Below are 22,760 nucleotides of genomic sequence, written 5' to 3'. Positions count from 1 at the left end.
ACCCATCCCGGCGAGGCTGAGCATGGCACACGGCATCCACCGGCTTACACTTTCCTGTGACATGCCCACATTTCTCATTTCTCAGATTGCTGCAAAAAGCCAACCTAAATGGAACTTTTTTTTCCTAAACACACACCGGATGGGTGGTTTTCATCTTTTTTGGCTGCACCACGCATCACGTAGGATCTTAGTTCCCTCACCAGGGTTTGAACCTGCACCCCCTACATTGGAAGCGTGAAGTCTTAACCACTGGACCGCCAAGGAAGTCCAGTTTTCATCTTTAACATAACATATATTAGCTTTTTAAAAGGCCTGCCCCACATTGAATTGTGGGAACTTACGAAGCATCTTTTTCTTGGCTGCGTCAGGTCTTCGTTGCTGCGCACGGGCTTTCTCTAGTTGCGGTGAGCGGGGGCTACTCTTCCTTGCAGTGTGCGTGCTTCTCACCGCGGTGGCTTCTCTTGTTGCGGAGCACGGGCTCTAGGCGCATGGGCTGCAGTAGTTGTGGCGCACGGGCTTAGTTGCTCTGCGGCATGTGGGATCTCCCCGGACCAGGGATCGAACCCGTGTCCCCCGCATTGGCAGGCGGGTTCTTAACCACTGCGCCACCAGCTGAGTCCCCAAAGCATCTTTTAAAGTCACTATGAACTTGAAAGCAATCCTGGCTGCAGCTGTTGACTTCTGAAAGTACACGGGTACTCAACTCTAGCTGTATTTGAACCACCAAAACCAAACCTGAATCTGGTAGAGATGTGCCAGATGCAAACTCTGAAATTACTCATAGCGTTGTTGCCAGGGCAGTAACATTCGGTTCACTTGGTGGCTGGCTCTCTCCCAACTTTAGCTCTGGAGAGAGTTAGGCCTGGGCTTATATGATCCGCTCCTGCTCTTTTAGGAACAAAGACGATTGGCTGAGCTTGTTGAAGAGTTCTGGTCCCGAGGGAGTCACCCTTTCTCACCTAATGTCACGTATCTGTAGGGGGCCTGGGTTGGGTCAGAGTACAGACACTATAGTCTGTGGCTGTGTATGAAGACCAAGACGAAAGAGGCGCTCATTCATTCGTAAGCTTTCACTGGCTACCTTAGGATTGTTTATCATTCTGACATTTTAAAAAGGCTGTCCAAATATATTTTCTTGAAAGAAACATTTATTTATGATCTTTATTGGTCAAAGTTTCAAACAAATCCAGAACAGGCGTTCACATTTTGAGCCTTTAGTGAAAGACACTATGTCACGCGTGAAATAAATGCTGATCCCGTGGGGTGCTCCCCTGATGCATTTAAATACTGGGCTGATCAGTCAGAAGACGACCTATGTGACAGAATCTGCTCAGAAATCTGCTTGAAAAAGGGCATGATTTAAATCTCATGTGGTTTTTCACAACATAAATGTACTGTAACTTATAATAATTTCAAAACAAACTCCCCAAGAATCAACTCTCTCTTTACATAAAAAAAATAATCAATTTATACTCTTCTTGAAAGAACTCCAACAATGTAAAATAAGTTCCAATTCCATATATATATAATATATGTACATTTATAACTTAGGTGCTCTGTTTCTCTATATACTTTTATTCATGCATCGCGGCAGGGGCGGACGTGAGGGCTACAGGGGCCTCTCGGAGAAGGCGGTGTAGCTCCTCACCCTGGCAAACAGCAGGGGTGTGTACATCTTGTCGATCTCGAAAGCTGTGACCGCAGTCTCTCCAGTTGATCTGGAGAGAAAGCACAGAATCACTCGTTAGCAGGAGATATCAACTCATTTGAAATCCTTGCCTATTTGGGGCGGGGGGAGGAGCTTATTTTAGGCTTTAGCCTTTTTAAAATTTAATTCACCTCAGTCAATTCTAAATAATATAGTGTATTACAGAAAATTTGAAAAATTTAGAAAAATGTAAAGAAAGATCACTCATCATCCCATCACCCAGATACGGCCTCATGAAGCATTTCTTCCAGGCACTTCAACCTTGCTATCAAACTTTACTGCTGAGCTCATACTCTACTTGTCATCCTGCTTTTTTAAACATTATGACATAAGCATTTCCTCACGTCATTAAATACTCTTCAGAAGCCATTTTTGTGGCTGCATAATATTTCACTGTCTGCTTATACCACATTTACTTAATTCTCCTTTTGTTGGAGATGTAGGCTGTTTCAATATTTGGCAATTAAAAATGATGCTGTGATATTTTTGAATATGAACAAAACAAAACAGATCCCTAAGAGCAGAATTTCTAAGTCAAAGGCTATAGACTTTGTAAAGCTCTTGTTAAAATGTATTTTAGAAAGAATTATAATCCTAGAAGAGAATTTAATGAGTTCATATTTGCATGATCAACAGCATAATTTCAGGTTGGAGGGGAAGCAGGTGACGAGTTATATTACCACAGCTTTTAATTTTCTCCTAAAAACAAAAAAGGAGAAATAAACAAAAAAGGAGAAATAAACAAAAACAAAATTCAAGTGACTTTATAGATATTATTATAAGGAAGTCAACGTGATCATTAGCAGTTACAAATGACGTCACTTTTTTCTCTTAAGATGTGATGCTTTTCATTTGCTTGGTCCTACTTCTGGGTTTGGTTTCTTTCTTTGAAAAGAAAAAAAGAAAAGATTCCACTTTACAAATTACTCAGAGAAGCAAAAAGAAGATAGTAGGACCAGTAGGTAAGGATGAGAAGAGAGAAAAATGCTCTTTCTCAGCTGTCAGGACCTCCCAGATGAGTGGGAAGAGTTATTCATAAGATGGAAATGTGACAGAGGAAGTTTTCAACAACGTGGTCGAGGTCGTGAAGGAGGCTAATGGAAGCTGACCTCACAACCTGCCTCTCAGAATTCTGATTTCGACTGGCATGGAGACCCTCGGGCACACACCGGTGTTCTTTCAAACCTAACAACAGCTAACATCTGTATCCACACGAACTGACATTTCACTTTCCTAATTCCTTTTTTTTAACTTTACTCATTTCTGCACTGTTCCTTTCTCACACATTCTCATCTGTTCATTAATTATTTCATACAAGTAAATCCTAACTCATAGGACAAAGAGCTTTAAATAGGAACCACTAATAGATTTGGCTTTGGAACACATGAAATCTTTTCAGCAGACTTACTTTCCTAACTACAACTTATTTTAAATCTGGGTATAATCCCTGGGGATAAACCAAATGGAAATAAGGTGAAAAATGATAAGACTGAAACACGGGAGAAGAAAGGTCTGGTGCTTTACAACTGCCTTGAGTAAGCCAATGAATGAAGTCACGCACGGACAGCTTAGTGACCAGGCACCATCCACGCACGGAAGCTGCTCTCAACCCCACAGGGTAGGTGCCCACTCGCTTTACCATGGGCAATGGGCAGGAGCTCTGAATGCTCCACTTCCTGGTCCACTTTTAGTTTTTTTCCAGTTGGCCGTTTCCTTGGTTTGCAGGATTATCATGCTGTGGTTTTTCTTTGCAATCGAACGTTAACTCTGAGGAATCAAACCCTATCTGAGTCCCTCAGCTGAACAGGAAGGACACATCTAGTCTGTAACCTTGGGATTTTTACTGCATTCGCCTACTTGTAAGTAATATGACAAGAATGATGTATCCAGATGAGTTTGTTGAACCTCTGGTGGCCACTGGAACACAGCTGGAGCCCCACGTGAAAATTCTGATCGGCTTCTTGTACAGGGACACGGCGAAAATATCTGTATTTATAGTCAAGTGGTTTCTGTAAAAGAAGAGGTGCATGAGCAACAGTGAGGCCTCACTTCACTGACACAGAGACAGAGAGACGGATGGTGCTATACATCTATATGTAAATACCTCAGAAACATGTTAAGGTACATACTATCTGCACAGAGTAAACAGCTCTTTTGGTTATCAACTGAGAATGTGTGTGAGTGCCTGGAAGTACACGAAGGACCCTAAACACAGAAGGCTCTTCCCTCCGTCATCACCATCTCAGTCAGTCGTCACAACAACCCCAGGTGTGACGTGCGACCGCATCATTGCCATGTGATGGCCGACAGGATGAGGACCCAGGGCGGGCAGCCCAGGGCCAGTGTCAGAGATGCGAACTAAAGCTCCTGTCTCCCATCTCTAAGCCTAGTATTTCCTTCTACTCGAAAACACTTGGGAATTTTTAAAGAGGGAAAGTGATAAACTGGTGAAGGCTGCAGAAAAAGCACTGAGTATAACTGATCCTTCGCGTTAACAGTAAAATAGTCAACGGAGAAATAGATGTGACAAGGTTCACTGGAATCACACTTCCGTAAATACTGCTAAAAACACAAGAATGTCGCCACTACGCACGGCTTCACTGAGTCATATTCTGCAGAGAAAACTGGTCGTCAGCATGGGAGTCCCTAAACTCTCTTATTAGATAAAATCTAAACAACTAGGGCCTCACGACTCCCCAGCTCTAACCTCAGGAAACTCACGGCCAAGGTCACAGTGATAGCAAGCAACTCCGCCCCTCAGACTGTTGCCCCCGATTCTGGGAGCCAGAGGGAGCCGGGGAAGCCACAGCCAAGGGCCACAGGACTCACAGATGAAACCCGCCCTAACTATTCCCATACATGGTGCTGGGGGTGGGAGGGATGGGGGGTGTTTAACACAAGAGAAACTTCATTCAAGAACTATATTAATTATAAAAGCACCAGGCAAGTATTTATTCTAACTACCTCACAACTGACTTCTTGAGTACACATTAGCGTTTTCAACCATGACTGAAAAAAGGCACATGGAGAAAAGTTGTGGAAAAAATTAGCCCCTTAATCTGTTAAGAGAATTTAAAATACTCTGGAATGTAATAATTCAGCCATCGTATTTGCTCGGCATTTTTTTTTTTTTCCTTTTGCAAGAAAAGGAAGAAGGAAATTATCTCACTTCAGCTTATTTCCAGTACAAACTGAAATTCTAAAAATATCCTTGTGAAAGAATTATCTCTATGAGTCCGTTTAGGAAGAAAATCTCCTAGGATTCAAAATGAGAAAAGCAAAAAACATAGTCATATATAACTGTACTAGTTATTTCACAGGAATAACTAATAGTTACTTTGGCTTTACGTTTTCATGCATAAAAAACCTGGACCAGAAAAGGAAACTTGGAGAAGAACAAATAAGTTGATCCAATAAAAAATAACCACATTATAGAAACCCTCCAGCTCTCCTCAGAGATATGCTGTAAGTCAACACCCATTTTGTATAAATTATGAAACAGTATTTTTTAACCTTTCTAATCAAGAATGCTTGAATGAGCAGGGTAAGGAAATTAAAAGAAAACTGCCAATTCCACCTTGCATACTCACTTCTTCTTTTTTCTTAGTTATCACAGCAAATACTTTCGTCTGATTGTCTATATCTTGTGACAAGCGATAATGACCCAGTAGAATTGCATCAGTTCTAAAAATTAAAAAAAACCAACACTTTAAATCTATTCATCAGTAATGTGTATTTATTTAAGTAATCGAGAAAGTAATGGGTTAGTTAGAAGTGTTTATTCAACTTGTCTGAGGACAATCAGCTAGGATGCGAGTAAACCTAGTTTCCAAGGCCCCAGACCTACTGAGGGACATCACTAGGGAGAGGCCCAGGGATCAGTTTTGTTTTTTTTTTCCTTTTAGCCATGCTGCACACAGCTTGTGGGATCCTAGTTCCCCAACCAGGGATTGAACCTGGGCCCTCTGCAGTGAAACTGCCAAGTCCTAACCAATGGACTGCCAGGGAATTCCCGGGATTGGTATTTTTCACAAGTGCCCCAGAAGACTGCTTCTTTAATCCAGTATTATGTTACATAATCTGCAAGTTACCACCTAAAATGTGGACTGGATAGAAAACTACAGAAAGACACTACCTGGTATTCCTGGTTCTTAAACGCGGAACGATGGACTGGGGCTCCTCAGGGGTGGTCAGCATCATCACGTGGCCATCTGGGAAGAACCTTATGTACCTGTGGAACAGGGAAAACACCAAAACGCCACATGCGAATATAAAACACATCCTTATTTACTGGTACCGAAACCTATTTATTCATAGCTGTGAAACCAAAATGGAAATACCATGGACCAAAGAACTGGCAAAACATCACTGACACAAACATGACCTGTGAGGCCAACAGAAGAGAACCAAAGCATCTGTGTTTTTCCCTAAAGCACTAACTAATGTCAAACAAAAGTGAGGCCCAATGCTATTACAGAGCAGTTACCATAGCCTACTTGTTTCTCAGCGACACTAATATCTGGTGAACAATAAGCCTGAATAACAGCACAAGCTATCTGACAAGGCAGAAGACAAGGAGGAGCTCTAAAATTACTTTATAGTAATTCTTAGGTTTAGAGGCCAGGAGGAATTAACTGATTTATCTTAACCTACTGGTTCTTTGAGTGCAGTTCCTGTTATAACACTGGATGAAAATACCGAGGGCCATTTTGTGGATAAATGCAAAAGCCACAAAGAACAGATGCCCAATAACTAACGAACCAATACTTGGAGAGAGAGAATTTTTCACTCACTCAGTTTACTACAGTTGTACCTGTAATATTCCACTTGGTGCCAGGCTCTATAGAAACCATCAAGAGACTGTTCCCCTTGACGAATATATGTGGTTTTACTGATATACACTCCTATAAAAAGAAACAGGTTTTTTAAAAAGAACATAATAAAAAACTTTTACAACCATGTAACATGTTTCCAGCTTTGTTTTTATTGTGGTTTCCTTTAAATATACTTATAGTACTCAGCTCCGTTATAGAAAATAAAGACTGTGTATTTCTCAAAATCAGCACAACAGGTCACCATTGCTCTAAAGAGTTCAACTTACCATCAAACCGAACACGCGGCCTTTCTAAAAACATCTCTCTCCAGGATGTATATGCAACAAGTTTAATACAGCTTCTGCCCCAAACTTTCAAGCAGGCCAAACGCCATATTTCAGGGTCTCTAGGTAACAAAAGCACAACATCAATACATATAACAGGTGAGTCCCTATCCGCACTCAGACACGAGAAGCATTCCTGCCACCAGCCATCTTCTATTCGGCAATATTGGTTGAGTGCCGGCCAGGCACTGTCCTGGGCACTGGGGACAGACTGATGGACAGGGCAAAGGCCCTGCTCTTTTACAGGGAAAGCAAACAAAAAAGAAGAAAACGAGAGAAAAGTTTCAGGTAGTGTGCTCAGTACGAAAAGAAACAAAGCAGAGTAAAAGGACAAGGACGATGGTGGTGGGGAAACAGAGACTATTTTTTTCTGGGCAGGTGTCTACGGTGACGAGGAAGGGTATCCTGGCAGAAGCCACAGCATGCAAGGCCCAAGGGCTGGAGTGTGGCCAGCGTGTTCAACAAGGAGCAAGCAGGATCACGTGGCTGCAGCAAAGTGACTGGGTGAAGTGCAGACTACGTGCGTGGAGAGGCGGTCAGGGGCAGGTGACGTAGTGGTCTACAGGCGGGAGTGGCCCTTTGAGTGAAGTGGAGGCCACTGGAGGGTTCTGAGCATGACTGATGCTTTTAAAAGATGACTCTGGTGGTCTACGGAGAATGTGCTCCCGGTGTGTAAGAGCGGAAGCCCAGAGACCACACAGGATGCCAATGCCATAATCCAGACCAGGCCTAATGGTGGCTGAGCCAGAATGGTACTCGGAGAAACAGTGAAACGGTCAGACTGGAGATCAGCTTTGAAGAGAGCACCAACCCTAACCCTAACAAGACTTTGTCATGGGATTACTGCAAAAAGCGAAGCAACTGACATGGTTCTAATACGACTCAAAATAATTTTAATGCCATCTTTAACTGAAAACATTCAGTTTTAAAGATGTAGGAATTACTTATATTGAAGCCAGACTGCAAAAAGAGATAAACCCCCCAAACTTACACTGCAACGTATTTAAATTTTTTTCTTTTAACGAATACTTTTATAACCAAGTTTTATCCTACCCCTGAAAATTTATTTTCTTAATTCCCTTTTTGTTTTCTCATGTGTAATTAAAAGAAAAGTTAATGGAATTAACAGTGCTAGAGACCCCAATTTCAAAAGGCTGGGTCAATCTACTAGGTGCTTGATAGGTACTTGTTAAACAGAAATGCACACAGAATCACCAAAAAAACCCCAAAGGCTTTAAAGTAATTCAAATGTTTTACCCAAAACACAAGATTCCAAATGAAATCAGGTTATTTAAAAACAATGCATCTGAATTTTAAGAACTACATAAAGTTATAAAAAAGTTCTAGATGCTAAGGATAAAGTATTTATTTTTATATAAGACATTCATAAAGGATTACCTGTCCTAAATAAAGTTACACTAAACTATGATTATTCTTCACATAACCAGATTTTAAAAGTATAACTCTTTTCCCAATTTTACTGAAAAATATTTGACACACATCACTGTAAAAATGTAAGGTGTACAGCACAATGGTCTGATTTACATCTATTGTGAAATAAACCACAATAGGTTTAGTGAACATCCATCATCTCATACAGATACAATAAAAAGAAAAGGTCTCCTGCGATGAGAACTCCTAGGGTCTACTCTCTTAACAACTCTCTATCGTATGGCGATGGTAACCATAGTCATCATGTTGTACATTACATCCCTAGTACTTATTTGTACCTTTTGACCACCTTCCTCCCTCCCCCACCTCTGGTAACCACAAGTCTATTCTCCTTTTCTATGTAGACGCCACATGTAAGTAAGATCATACAGCATTTGTCTTTCTCTGACTTATTTCACCTAACATAATGGCTTTAGAGTCCATCCATGTTGTCACAAATGGTAGGATTTCTGCATTTTTCATGGCTCAATAATATTCCATTGTTTATATATACCACATGTTCTTTATCCATTCATCCATCCACGGACACTTAGGTTGCTTCCATGTCTTGGCTATTGTAAATAATGCTTCTATGGACATGGGGTGCAGATATGTTTCAAAGTTAGTGTTTTTGTTTCCTTTGGATATATATTCAGAAGTGGAACTGCTGGATCATATGGTAGATCTATTTTTAATTTTTTGAAGAACTTCCACATTGTTTTCCATAGTAGCTATACCAATTCATAATCCCACCAACAGTGCGGAAGGGTTCCCTTTTCTCTACCTCCACATTTACCTTGTCTTTTTGATGATGGCCATTCAAACAGGCATGAGCTAATATCTCACTGTGGTTCTGATTTGCATTTCCCTAATGACTAATGATGTTGAGCAACTTTTCATGTACCTGTTGGCCATTTGTATATCTTCTTTGGGAAAACATCTATTCAGGTCCTTTGTCCATTTTTTAATTAGATTTGGGGTTTTTTGCATTGAGTTGTATGAGTTCTTTATACATTTTGGATATCAACCTCCTATCGGATATATGGTTTGCAAATATTTTTTCCCAGTCCATTGGTTGTCTTTTCACTTTGTTGATATGTTTCTCACCACTGCCAGAGTTGCTTAAAAAAAAAAAAAAAAAAAAAGTAAGTACCTGGCACAGATATAGAATCCTCTGCACACCTGTGACAACTGCTCTAACGATCTGAGGTCCAGGTCGCTCGACACCACCCATCGGAAGATGTACATCAGGACCTCCATCGGCAGCGCTGCAAAGGAAACTATCCTCTCAGTGATTCTCCTTCCTATACATCACTCTGCTGTCACATTCTCCGTGCAGATATCTTTATGTATTCCTTAAATTTTATAAACCGCACCTTCAGTACTGCTCAGAGCTACAGCACAAGTATATTTAACTACCCAGAAGTAATAATGGTTCCTAACATCAAGACACAAAATATCTTTGTTTTTTCAGTACTGAACCGATCCGAAGGTATTTTTATAAAGTACCCCTTTCCCTTGGAAGATCATTTCATCATCAAGATACACAAAAATAGATACGTTAGAAAAATAGTCTAGTATGTATGCGTGCGTATGCATTTGTTAACATTAAAAAATTATTTCCATCTCCTGGGAAATTTTCAATTGTCCTCCTCTGGGAAGTCCCATAGCTAATTAAACAACATTTAACATATGAAAAGAAAAAAACCCCATCAATTTGTAAACATTCAGCCCATCTCAGGACTACCGCCCAACTCGGCTGAAGTGCCTGATGATGCCAGCGTTCCCCCAGTTCTCTGAGGGCCGCCCCAACTCACACATGCACCCTCGCAGAGCATCACTGGAAAAAGAACGGCACCCTTTAATGACTGTGCTACAAACTCCACTGTACTTCGGATCTTGAAGAGCTTATCAGTATGCACAAATTAATTACAATCAGATCTCCCACCATACTTCGAACTAGAGCAACTGTCTGACAAGCTATCTGACCTTGTAAGTTTGGAAAACGTAAATCTAAGGAAAAGTATTTCTCACTGAGTTATAACGACCATGAAGTCACACCTGAGATGTGAGTCTGACTGCTCTCAAGTTCGGGCTGACACAGTTTGAGCACAGACTCCGGAAACGTGAGCTGCTGCTGGAAGCAGGACAGGAGGTCTGCCATCTTGCTGTCATCATCAGTATCTTCGATGCTGAGAAAAGACGGGAGGTGAGTGAACGCAGTGCCACCGCTTAGAAAATGATTTTCCACAGTACTTTCAAAATCTGCTTTAGAAAAAGTCATCTAAAAGCAAACTTCTTACTACTTTTTTTTTTTTTTAATATGATAAATGGTTACCCTGCCTTGCAAAGGAGTACCATACCAACTTTTTGAAGAAAAAAGCTTCAGCAATTTTAATTCCCACAGAGAAAGAATTAGAATTTTTGGATACAGGTGGTGAGATTTAATTAATTAGTTTTATGGTAAATAGAGATTTCATGAATTAGTAAAAAGATTCTTTCAAATGATTTTTTAAAATCTTACGTAAATATATCCTTTTAAGTGACCATAATCCATTGTAACTGGATAAAAATAAAATATACAAATGTTATCTGAGGTGCTTACTTACCAAGGGTTTTCTAACGTATGTGCCTTATCACCCTACCTTTAGAGAGGAAAATATGTAATTTTAAAAAGCAGGGTCCACAAATAATTTATCAGTATAAACAAATACATAGAGTTCTAGAAAAATATATAGCTTTCCATTTTCGCTAACAGTAACCTTAAAAATGATCAGACCTACAAAAAGGTTGGATGAGGATGAAGTTAGAAAACCAGGATGGGCTTATTATAATAAGACAACAAAGGGCACATGTGGCTGAGGCTAGACGGACTGCAGGGCTGTGCTACCAGCTTTTTACAGAAGGCAAAAAAAACCAGCAGAGGCTTTTAGGGCCTGTTAAGTCTGATAAGAAAATAAACTGTACCCTTAAAGAACTTTCATAGCATCTGGGTTTGTGTAACAGGACGGGAGAGAAAGAAATGTTTCTTTTATGTTTTACTACAACCTTTCTTAACAGCACTTGGCGTCTATTTACACAACTGGCTAAGAGCTGGGTCTAAAGGACTCTACCCAAATTTAAAGAAGGTTTAGAAAAAGCCCAAATGAGTCCTTTTGAGTATGAACTACCTCACGTTATTATATATCTAATTTAGTGAACAATATTATCAGCCCCAAACAGACAATAAATGCTGACTTCATCAGGATTTTTTTAATATGGCTTAGCCAAAGCTTAAGTGTTAATACTATAAGCAGTTAAACAGCACCGGCAATCAACGTTAAGTTATCGATAAAGGTAACCTCTTAATTGTTTCATGGCAGAAGTAATATAATATCTCATCACCAAAATTCTATTTTTCTATGTACCGCTCATTTTAAACCTGACATCCTCTTGTGGGGACAGACTCCCTTCGCTTTGGGAGAGAGAGGGGTTAAGCCAATACAATTTTAAAACTGTTTTACACACAGCTTCAAAAGTATTGGCTTAAAAATATGTTCTCCTGGTCTCTGTCCATATAAACAGTCAGTGCTACTCCACGCCCGTGATGCCAATGGCATCTGTGCTACGATGAAACACGGTTTCTCTTAGGAGCGCTTATGTCCGGCCCCCGTGTTTTTAAACAAATGTTACAGTCTTAACAGTATTCTATCTACAACAAAGTCTCGTTAGAGTCCAGCATTTTCCTAATAAAAAGCCTTTTAAAAGATGTATCGTTTCAAACGGATACAAAAGGAGAAAGACTAGCGTAATAAAACACTATGTACCCAATTTCAACCATTAACATTTTTCAGGCTTGTCCTGATCACGTTTTAATAGTTTTGACTTTATAGGTTTCAGAAAGTTGAAATGTGTCCTTTAATTTACTTTCAGTAATCACTGCTTTTATTTAAAAAAAAAAACTCTTTCATCACCTAATTTTTGTTACACCTGTTTAAAATATGCATTTCTATACTTTACTCTTAAAATTTCCCTAATTAAAAAATTTCTACAACTTTATAAACAAGTCTTTATACTAAAGACTATATAACGACAGAATTAGCACCGTCTTCTTATCATTATCATGTTAAGAGTCAACAGGGCAAAGATGCTTAACTTTAACAAACTCTATATATTACTGTCTATCAAATTATGTACGCACTAGCTGTTTCCAACGCCATCACCATCTGGAGACCGGGTATAAGTAATCTTGAACTCTATATCAGGTACAAGTTGCATAGCCCTACGATAAAACTTGATGGCTAAAAGAAAAAATAAAGCTAAATTAGCTATGACCAAACATTTTTGTCATTTCCTTTGATTACCCTAACTGTGGTTTAATTTGGTAACTTTCTTTATAAACAGCCAAATTCCCTTTTTCTACATGCAACAGTAGCAGTGAGCAAACTTATTTCCAAACCCTACTAGTCAGAAATAATCTTTTTCTAAAGCTCTCACGTTATAGAAACTTAAGATGTTGCATTTTACTCTTATCTTTTAGCCCATCTTTTCCCTCTGCCTCTCACATATTGTCAGAAATGATCTTATATGTGGCTGTCTTTCTCTGTGCTTTGAAAATGCCACTGCTGCAGCCCCAACAAAAACACCTTTAAGCAAACTTCTTTCTAGGATGCCGAGTTGAGGAAAATCAAATGTTTCCTCCTGAGTAGAATAAGGAGAAGGGTTTTTTGGAATTTATTCTTCAAATCCAACTTCCTTTAGTCCAGCTGCCTCTTAAAACCTGTTTTTAAATAAATCTGCTGGCCAGGTGGTTTAGAGCTAGAACACTGAGCAGTCTCTCCCACAGAGACACAGCACAGAACCTGGGGCTGCAGAAGCCGACTAGTTCCTTCCCCACAGATGAAGTCCGTTCAGTTCAGTCCACTCTGCCATGTTCTGCTACTCTGGGTGAGTGACTGTAAACTACGTGGAGACAGGAGTCTCACAGGCTAATAAAGACCGTGGCGGGATATCACCATTTGGGCCCTTTTCATATCCCAGAGTGAAAAAACCCCTAGAAGAAACTTGCAAATAAATGCAGTAATTTTGAAAATGTTATTTGGGGGGCATTTTCAAACCACTCAAGTGCTAGCATTTTTTTCCATGCCCCAATTAACAGCTTTTCTATCAGGAAATGAAAGGCTAATTACAAACCTAATCTGGTAAACAGCCCCACCACTTGGTTTACTTACACATTTCTACTGGCCTAATAAAAGAGACAATTAAGGCTGAAGAGTATTCCTTCTCTAAAATGTACATTAGAATTTAGAAAGCATGTACATGTTCCTCCATCTATCCTTTATAGTCTCCTCCTCTGAAATAACGTTCACCTATAAAAGGAGCATATCCTATTTTTTCAATAGCATATCCCGCTATTTTTCAAGAAGCAACAGTATTTTTAAGACTTTAATAATGAAGAATAAATACTAAACCCTAAATGTAGAAAAAGGTTATTTTACTAATCCTACCAATATGATGATGTTTCTCAGCAATATTTTTTGGAAAGAGACAGGTTATATAAAAATACAATTTTTATTTTTTAAAAATCAATTTCAAATATAGAGACTGATGTTCTGTATAAATATACTCTATTTTAAAAAAAATTGGTGAATAGCAAAGAGTTCTTATTCAAAACTGTCAAGACAAGATGATCCTGGGACCTGAGTTTTTACCTTCATAGAGAGCTCCATTTTGTTCTTCTTCTACTGCTTTTAGGAAGAGTTCTCGAGCCTATAAAAATAAACAGTGAAAAACAATTTCTGAAAATCTGTACTAAAAATGAGTGTGGGTGGTAGAAGGACAGCCTTTTCAACAAATGGTGCTACAACAGTTAGACATCCACAGGCAAAACAATGAATGTCAACCTCAACTTCACAGCTTACATAAAAAGTGACTCGAAAATGGATCAAGGACTTAAAGGTGAAACTTTAAAAACTTTTAGAAAAAAAAAGAAAGAAAATCTGGGCGACTTGGGCGAGGAGTTCTTATACTTGACACCAAAAGCACTATCTATAAAAGGAAAAACTGATAAATTAAACCTCATCAAAACTAAAACTTTTGCTCTGTGAAATTCCCTGTTAAGAGGATGAAAAGACAAGCTACAAAGTGAAAGAATTTACAAGCCACATATTCAACAAAGGACTTGTATTTGGAATACATAAAGAACTCTCAAAACCCAACAGTAAAAACATGAGCAATCCAATCAGAAAAGACAAACAGGTATTTCACGGAGGGGCGTATAAAGATGGGAAACAGCACATGGAAAGATATTCAACATCATTAGCCATTAGGGAGATACAAATTAAAATCACAAGGAGGTATCACTACACACCTATCAGAATGGCTAAAATTTAAAAGTCATGACAACTCTAAATGGTGACGGGGATGTGGACACACTGGATCACTCATACACTGCTGGAGGGAACATAAAATGGTGCAGACGCTCTGGAAAACAGTTTGCAGTTTCTTTTAATCAAACATGCACTTACCGTACAACTTAGCAATTGCACTCTTAGGCCAGAGGGATGAAAACTCATGTTCATGCAAAAACCTGCATGTGAATATTCATAGCAGTTCTAGTAATAATAGCCCCAAACTGGAAAAAACCCAAATGTCCCTCGACAGGTGAGTGGTCAAAGAAAGTGGGGTACGTGAACACCATGCAACACGACACTGAGCGGTAAAAAGCAACAAACTACTGACACACGCAACAACTGGGATGGGCCTCAAAGGAATTAAACAACACTTTTTGAACATCAAAATTATAGAAATGGAGGCCAGAGTAGGGGTTGCCAGTAGTTAGGAATGGCTGGGGAGGAGGTGGGGAAGAGAGCATATAACTATCAAGGTAGCAAGAGGGAGCCTTGTGGTGACAAAACAGCTCTGTATCTTGATTGTGGTGGTGGTTACATGAAGCTACACGGCTAATTGCAGAGAACTATTTATACACATACACACAGTGAAGTGCTTGGAAACCTGAATAAGCTCTGTGGACTGTACCAAGGTCTACTTCCTAGAAGTCTAGCTACGGAAGATGTCACCATCAAGGGAGGACGGGAAGGGTGCACAGGACTCCCCTGTGCTATGAATCTGTGATTATTTCAAAATTAAAATGAAACAAAACAAATATGGAAGTTTTTAGTTATCATGGTAACGTCGATTATTAAACGGCAAATTTTTGTAAAGAAAAACTTGGGTCTGATGGTATGAAGATGACAACCCCTGTGGAGTAACAGGATACAGTCAGCTCTCCACGTCCCTGCTCTCTGCATCCTCGGATTCAACCAACTGCAGATCAAAAATATTTGAAAAGAATTCCACAAAGTTCTGAAAAGCAAGACTTGAATTTGCTGCGCACTGGTAACTATTTACTCAGCATTTACACTGTACTTACAACTATTTACAGAGCATTTACACTGTACTAGGTATTATAAGTAATCTAGAGATGATTTAAAGTATACTGGAGGATGTGCGTGGTTATACGCAAATGCTGCACCATTTCATACAAGGAAGGTGAGCATCTACGGACACCGAGGGACAAATGTTGTGAAAACTGAAATGGTGGGCTGTGTGTACTTTGTGTGAACAAGCACTAGGAAAGAGGTGAACCATTAGAAAGCAATCAAAATTTTCCAGGATAAGGAAGTAATTACTGCATCACTATAAATCTGTTCAACTCAAAATATAACAAAATATTGCATTATGACCTTTGGGAAGGTGTTAACATTTGAACCAATTTTTTCCCCTTTCGGGCTTCTGTTAACAGATTCAGAGGCATCTATCTTTTAGACCAGGTGAATCTCAGGGGTGTATATTACCAAAGAGTTCCGGCAAGACTGTATACCTGTAGGAAAGAAGGAGTAATGTATCATCCAAAGACCTACAAAAAGTGGTGAGGGATGGATACCCTGGCACACTTGTCACCATCTTTCCAGGTACAACGCCCATAACACTTAACTTTTCTTCTTTTGCCAGCTCCTGCTTTCCTCTGGTGTCCGCTGCTCTCAGTGAAGAGCCTCTCGTTGCTCTCCAAGGTCGAGATTCTAAATTGCTCGAGCCTCCACCTGGGGCAAGTTCAAACATCCACTGAGCTCGGAACCTCTGGAGTTGTGCCTGAGGGGAGAAGAATGTTTCAGGACCCACCAAGGAAGAGGAGCTCAACTCTGGAACAATCTGTCAATAGGTCCAACACCGGTGTCCACACATATACATATGCTAAGATGAGAAAACACTGTCTTTAAATTATTAAATTACTGAATACTACCATTAAATACCTGTTATCTTCCAAGATAATTTTTTGCTTAAGACTTTGAAGAGGGACTTCCCTGGTGGCGCAGTGGTTAAGAATCTGCCTGCCAATGCAGGGAACACAGGTTCGAGCCTTGGTCCGGGAAGATCCCACATGCCGTGGAGCAACTAAGCCCGTGTGCCACAACTACTGAGCCTGCGCTCTAGAGCCTGTGAGCCACAACTACTGAAGCCCACGTGCTGCAACTACTGAAGCCCGTGTGCCTAGAGCCCGTGCTCCGCAGCAAAGAGAGGCCACCGCAATGAGAAGCCCGCGCACCGCAACGAAGAGTAGCCCCCGCTTGCCGCAACTAGAGAAAGCCCACACACAGCAATGAAGACCCAACACAGCCAAAAAAATAAATAAATAAATAAATAAATAAATTTATAAAAAAAAAAAAAAAAAAAGACTTTGAAGAAATCGTGAAATTCTGCCTAAAATAAGATTCTCTATACAGGAGAAATCTAATGGTATGAGAAAATCAAATTTTAATTGGAATCGAAAATATAAGCCATCACTTAGGGACTGAACTTAGATGCTTTCAAACATTTCTTCCCTTGGAATACATCACCTCAAAATTCTGTATGCGAGCCCCAAGTCTTTCTTTTAATAACCTTTCTCTTTTTTAAAAGAAATTATTTTTTCTAATACATATCATTAAAAAGAATCTAAACATAGAAAAAGTGAAACCCCCTCTGTGGCAGGCCCTGCTGTGCTGCCCAGACCCCCCCATTAGGAACTGCTGGGAGTGCCACAGAAGAACAGCCCTCAGCCCTCAGCCCTCGCCCTGCGGCAGGGCCTCAGGGAGACCACACCCCTTCCCAGGTGCTCCCCACCCAACCACTGATCAACAAGAGTGATCAAAGACCCTGCTCTGAAAGGTCATTCTTCCCCCACTCTGAGGAAGTCCTCAGAACTTCCGCAGGATTAACTGAGCTGGTCCACCGAGACTGCAAAGCAGTCCAGCTCCCCCAACCCACTCCGGCTTCGCTCCCTGCCTCCCTGGCACAGGTGCTGACCCCAAGAGCACTGCTTAATAAACCTCTTACATCCACCTCGGAGTCTGCTTTCTGGGAACCCAACCTGGGATGCCCTTCCCCCAAAAGAAGGCCATTGGTAATTGGATTGTATATATTAGTGCTGGCTTTTTTTTTAAAAAGTACAGATTTAAAACATGAAAGCTTTTAATAATTTTTCTCTACATTCTTCACACTGCTTTGACTCCCACCTTCCTATTTCGAATGTAACACATATACCTCTGACTTAAACATGTGGGATCTTAGCTCCCCAACCAGGGATCGAACCCGAGCCCCCTGCATTGGAAGCGCGGAGTCTTAATAACCACTGGACCACCAGGGAAGTCTTAGCAGCACTTTTAATGTCTACTAGATGGTGCACTCCAAAGGCACAAGTATTATAAAGATTAAAACGGCTGCAGAATATTTCACTGTATGGATGCATCATTACTTAACACAAGTGTTGGATATTTAGGTTGTACTCCATTTTTCCATATAAACAATGCTACAATAAACATTTTTGTATGTGTATATTTACTCACTTCCCCTATTATTTCCTTAGGATTAATTTCCTAGAAGTAGGATTGCTGGTTCAAAGGGAATGTGTGTTTTTCATTTTGATCCATATTGCTAATCTTCCCTCCAAAAAAGCTGTAGCAACTTATGCTTTCATGTATACTGCGTGAGTGTTCTCAGAGCCTGGACAGCAATAGGCTTTATTCGCTAATCTGATCTTTTTTTTTTTTTTTTTTTAATTCTTTGCTGATTTAATTTGTATTTTAAAAAAATTATTAGTGAGGCTGCTTATCTCTTCTAATGTTTCATAAATATTTATATTAATTTTTTCCATTAGTTGTCCATTCCTATCATTCTATCCTATGTTCTTACTACTTTTATAAGGATGTTACATCTATATCAGAGATATTAATCCTCTTCCCCTAGACGGTAAATAGTTTTTCCAGTTAATTATTTCTATTGATTTAGGAGGTCTTTTGCTATATAGAGGTTTTAAACTTTTAGGTGGTCAAATCTGTCAATGTTCTTCTTTAAGGTGATGGGTTTTAGTCATGCTTATGCCTTGGTTTGAACACTTTAAACCCACATATTGAATTACACAGCAGCAATTACTGATATTCCTTTTCACAGAAAAAGAAATCTACAACATAGGTATAACTGAAGTATTCCAAAACCCGGTATGAACATACAGCTACATTCAATGCAAATAAGAACCTATGAATCTTCATAATTATGACCAACTCCTGCTTATGTATGGAAAGCAACAGAATAAGAACTAAATACACAAATGAAGAAACATGCCTGCAAATCTGTCTCAGCAGGGCGTTCGTTTTCATCATCATCTCCTGCCCTGACAGCGTCGTCGGGATGACAATCTTCCTCAGCTTCTGCCTGAGTGGGGGAAAGCAAACAATGCTCAGGAATAAGCAAACAGGGTTTCCCTCGGTAACCTACATCTCCTATTCAGCTACCTGCCCAGTGAAACACAGAGCTGCCTCTCTCTAAATATCTTCTTCGCAGGTAAGTTAAATGATTCCAGTCAGAAAAATCTGATACTTTTATTTTTTAATACTGTAGAATAAACAACTTCACTAGGCTCCAGCTTAAAATGTTTTGGTAGGTGGTCAGAACAACTTTGCTTCAGAAAATAACAGTTGGTGGTACAGAGTTCAAATAGTCTTTGTTTCATGGATCTCTTAAGACCATATATAGTCCATATATGGTTGTCCTTTCTTTACACAAACTGGAATGTTATTGATGTGCGAATGACTTTAGTCTAATAATATTTTAAATGTACTAGAAAAGCTCATTCAAATCAAAGACATGTAAGAGTGAAGGTTTTTGTAAAGAAGCTCCTTCCATTTTATTTTTTTTTATAAATCCAGATTTTCATATATTGGATTGACTTAAAGTGGAATAAAGCTGGGCTGGAACTACTGTGCACGGCTTGGGACTTAATAGAAGCCTCAGGTCAGTTTCCTTCCATTTTATCCTTTTATTCTCCATAAATGTTTGCTAAATAAAACTGGATCCTATGTTCCAGTGAAAACGAAATGTTGCCTAGGTGCGGTCTATTACCTAACACACCTATTAGCAAATAAGACTTGCTCAACACTTCAAGTGTTCAGTCCTATAAAGAAATGTGGCAATCAGGGAAGTGACTTTGAAGGTTAGTTAGAAATAAAAATAATAAAACCGATTTAATTTCACTCATTCCAAACATGGTAAGTTTTACAATTGCCAATTTGGGTTGTAATTTGTTCCCAGGACTAAAATGTCTGTATTAACACCTATCCTTGAGCACCGCAACCAGATATCCTTGCACTACTTCATAGCACAACACAAACAAGCCTGGCTCCCTATCTTATCTCTGGCAACCAGACTTACAACAGAGGTGCCTGTAAGACGCAGAACTAGTTAGTACATGGTAAAGTGCTTGGCACCCTGGAAAGGCTAAATCAGTGAAGAAATAAATGAGAAAGGCTGAGCCTCGGATAATTTTCCAGAAAACTGGAAAATGTGAGCAGTAACGCACTGTCAAATACATTTTTTTAAGTCTCTTTAAGCTGAGAGCTTTTCCTACTCAGATCATCAGTGATGGGAAACTACACAATAAAAGGGTTTGACTTTACAGATCTAAGGAGTGTATTTCTCTCTCTTCTCAAATAAGGGTCTGCTTTATTACTATAAACTCTAAGGACAGCTAATGGAAGGGGACCTTGGTCCCTGGGGTATCTCAGTAATTCAGCCTCTACCTCTAGCCCAGCAGCCCCACCAAACTGACTTCAAGAGCTCCCCCTGCTCTCTCCAGCCCCGCGCTTTTGCACACGCTGCTTGCTCTCTGCATCTGGAATGCCTGCATCCTCTTCCTCCTCACTTGGCTACTGCTACTCATCCTTCAAGATTCAGCTCAGGGATTATCCCAGTAGGAAACAAATTCTGATCCTTTCACTTGCCTCTTTTGTTTTCCCATTACACTTGTGCTGCTGGTATCACAGCACTTAAGACCTGTATTGAGATTTCATCTCTTTCGCTAGAATTAGTGCATTGGCATCAAGATCTGAGGTCTGGCACTATGCCAGGCTGATAATAAGTGCTCAAAAAAATGAATTAACAAATAAAATGCCATGAGGATATATAATGCGTATCTCAAGGATGAGGTAAGGAGACAGGAAGCCTATAATACAGACAGCATCTTTCTTCTCCCTTGAGCTGTGTTTATAGAGCTCTCATCCACTAAGACTTTGATTTTGACAGTATGACGACAATAACAAGAACCATCAAATTTGGGGTTTTACTATGCTCTTCAACTCAAATACCACTTGAAACAAGTAGGTCTTCGGATGTCATCCAGAAATTTTCACTTTGTTTTTCATAACTGAGTTTGACCTAACATCACCTTTCACTATAGTAGCTCATGTGTTCATCCTTTTACTGTTTTACACATGGGACTAATGAAATACAGAAAGTTAAGTGCTTAATCCTGGTCAGAGAACTATTTCTGAAAGTTTAAAAGCATAGTCAATTAGTGTTTTTCTATTCACCTAATTGACTTCATAAAATAAGTTCATTCAACCATTCGTGTATTCAATAAACACTTGGGTGTCTACTATAAGCTAATGAGTTTGGTATCATTTCACTCTTGAATCACTCAACTTTAGCCAGAGATTAGTTTCTCGGATGGACAATTTACTTGAAGCCAAAGCAAAGCAGCATGGGTCAGAGACTACATATGCCAGCACGCACTAACCCCATGGAATCTGCTTTGTCAATTTCTGGAGCTTTGCTCAGTTCCTCCATTTGGACCGCACTGACGCTGCTTGGGCCCTCACTGCCGTGTAATGAGACAAAATCCCTCCAACCCCAAGCCGCCAGGACCGCCAGCCAAAACCCTGCCCCAGGAACTGCCGCGTCCTGGGGCAGGTGCCTCCTAAACCCAGGACTCCTTAAGGGGTCAGAACGGCGGCTCCGTGGGCAGACTTTTGGGGGGGGGGGCGGCGATCAACAAGTGTCTCCACTTGCCAAGGCTCCCTCCCGATTTCAGATGCTGCGACGGCTCACCTCAATCTACGCTCGCTTTTATTAAAGGGACGAGATTGGTTCAATGCCCTCAGCAGGCCGAGAGGCATTTTTCTCGGCCGTCCAGCAAACCCGCTCTGCTCACCTGGAGACCCAGCTGGGGGGCTCGGCAGGAAGGAACCCCGGGGAGCGGGCAGGCCTAGCACTGTCCGCCACCCTCAGGCCAGGGCCCCAGGATGGTGGTAGCCGTGCAGCCCCCAACCCTCGCACGTTTCCCCTCTCCACTTCCCCGGGTGCTCCCCGCAGGCCCGGGCCGTCCCGCCCGCCGCCCGCCCGAGCTCCTCGGCGCTTTACCATGCCGGCGGGCCGGCCGGCTGCGGCCGAGGGGCTCTCGGCGCCCCCTCGGCACCGCCCCCGCGAGGAGGTGCCCCGGGAGTCCGGTGTCTACTCCTGCCGTCTGGTGCAGCGGGACTTAGTAGAGTTCTCGGTCGGAGAAGCGGACCAGGCAGCGGCAGTAACTGCGGGCCCGGCGTACGGCAGCCATTTTCGCAGGGCAGAGGACCAGGTCGCGGCGCGCTGGGGCGGCGGCCGGGGACTCGCTGAGCGCAGGGACACCTGGGGCCCGCCGAAGCCGAGGACTGTGCGCGCACCGGAGCGTCGACCCTGCTGGAGACCCCGGACGCCGCAGCGCAGATGCCCCCTGCCGCGGAAACCTGCGCCGGCGCAGCGAGCATGCGCAGTGCTGACCCGCCGCCGCCCGCGTGGGCCGCCCTGCTCCGCAGCCCGCGCACTTCGCTGTGGAGGGCGAGGGGCATTCGCTTGCTGTGTGCGCGAGGGACAGCCCGGGTGAGGTCAGCCCGGGTGAGGTCAGCCCGGGGTGCCGAAGGCCAAACTCAGCCTAGTATTCGGCTCAGTGAACTTACGCAAACTTGAACAGGAGTTAACTCAAATTTATAGAGTTGAGACCCTAAGGCAAGCGGCCCGAAGGCATCGAATTGGGTGCTCGGGACGGTCACTATACGATCCTCGGCGACTGTGGTTAGAGTCCCACTCCGGGATTGCAGGGAGACAGTTAAATTCCACTATCGTCACAGGCTGTTATAACGA

General features: G+C 41.3%; 1 protein-coding gene across 1 annotated transcript; it reads right to left on the bottom strand.

Moving 5' to 3' along the window:
* Positions 1–1,128: 1,128 nt before the first annotated feature.
* On the bottom strand, positions 1,129–22,472 carry FBXO9 (F-box protein 9). Its single transcript, XM_068557903.1, is given in 14 exon segments — positions 1,129–1,718; positions 3,566–3,717; positions 5,299–5,392; positions 5,844–5,939; positions 6,522–6,612; positions 6,810–6,928; positions 9,451–9,565; positions 10,359–10,489; positions 12,478–12,577; positions 13,988–14,047; positions 16,274–16,427; positions 18,936–19,025; positions 22,008–22,093; positions 22,096–22,472. Coding segments are annotated over 14 exon segments (1,770 nt in total). The 5' UTR covers positions 22,469–22,472; the 3' UTR covers positions 1,129–1,609.
* Between the last annotated feature and the right edge of the window lie 288 nt (positions 22,473–22,760).

Source organism: Eschrichtius robustus, chromosome 12 (genome assembly GCF_028021215.1).
Source record: "Eschrichtius robustus isolate mEscRob2 chromosome 12, mEscRob2.pri, whole genome shotgun sequence".
NCBI classification, from domain to species: domain Eukaryota; kingdom Metazoa; phylum Chordata; class Mammalia; order Artiodactyla; family Eschrichtiidae; genus Eschrichtius; species Eschrichtius robustus.
Note: the sequence above shows the minus strand (reverse complement) of the source record. Positions and strands in the feature narration are given on the sequence as shown.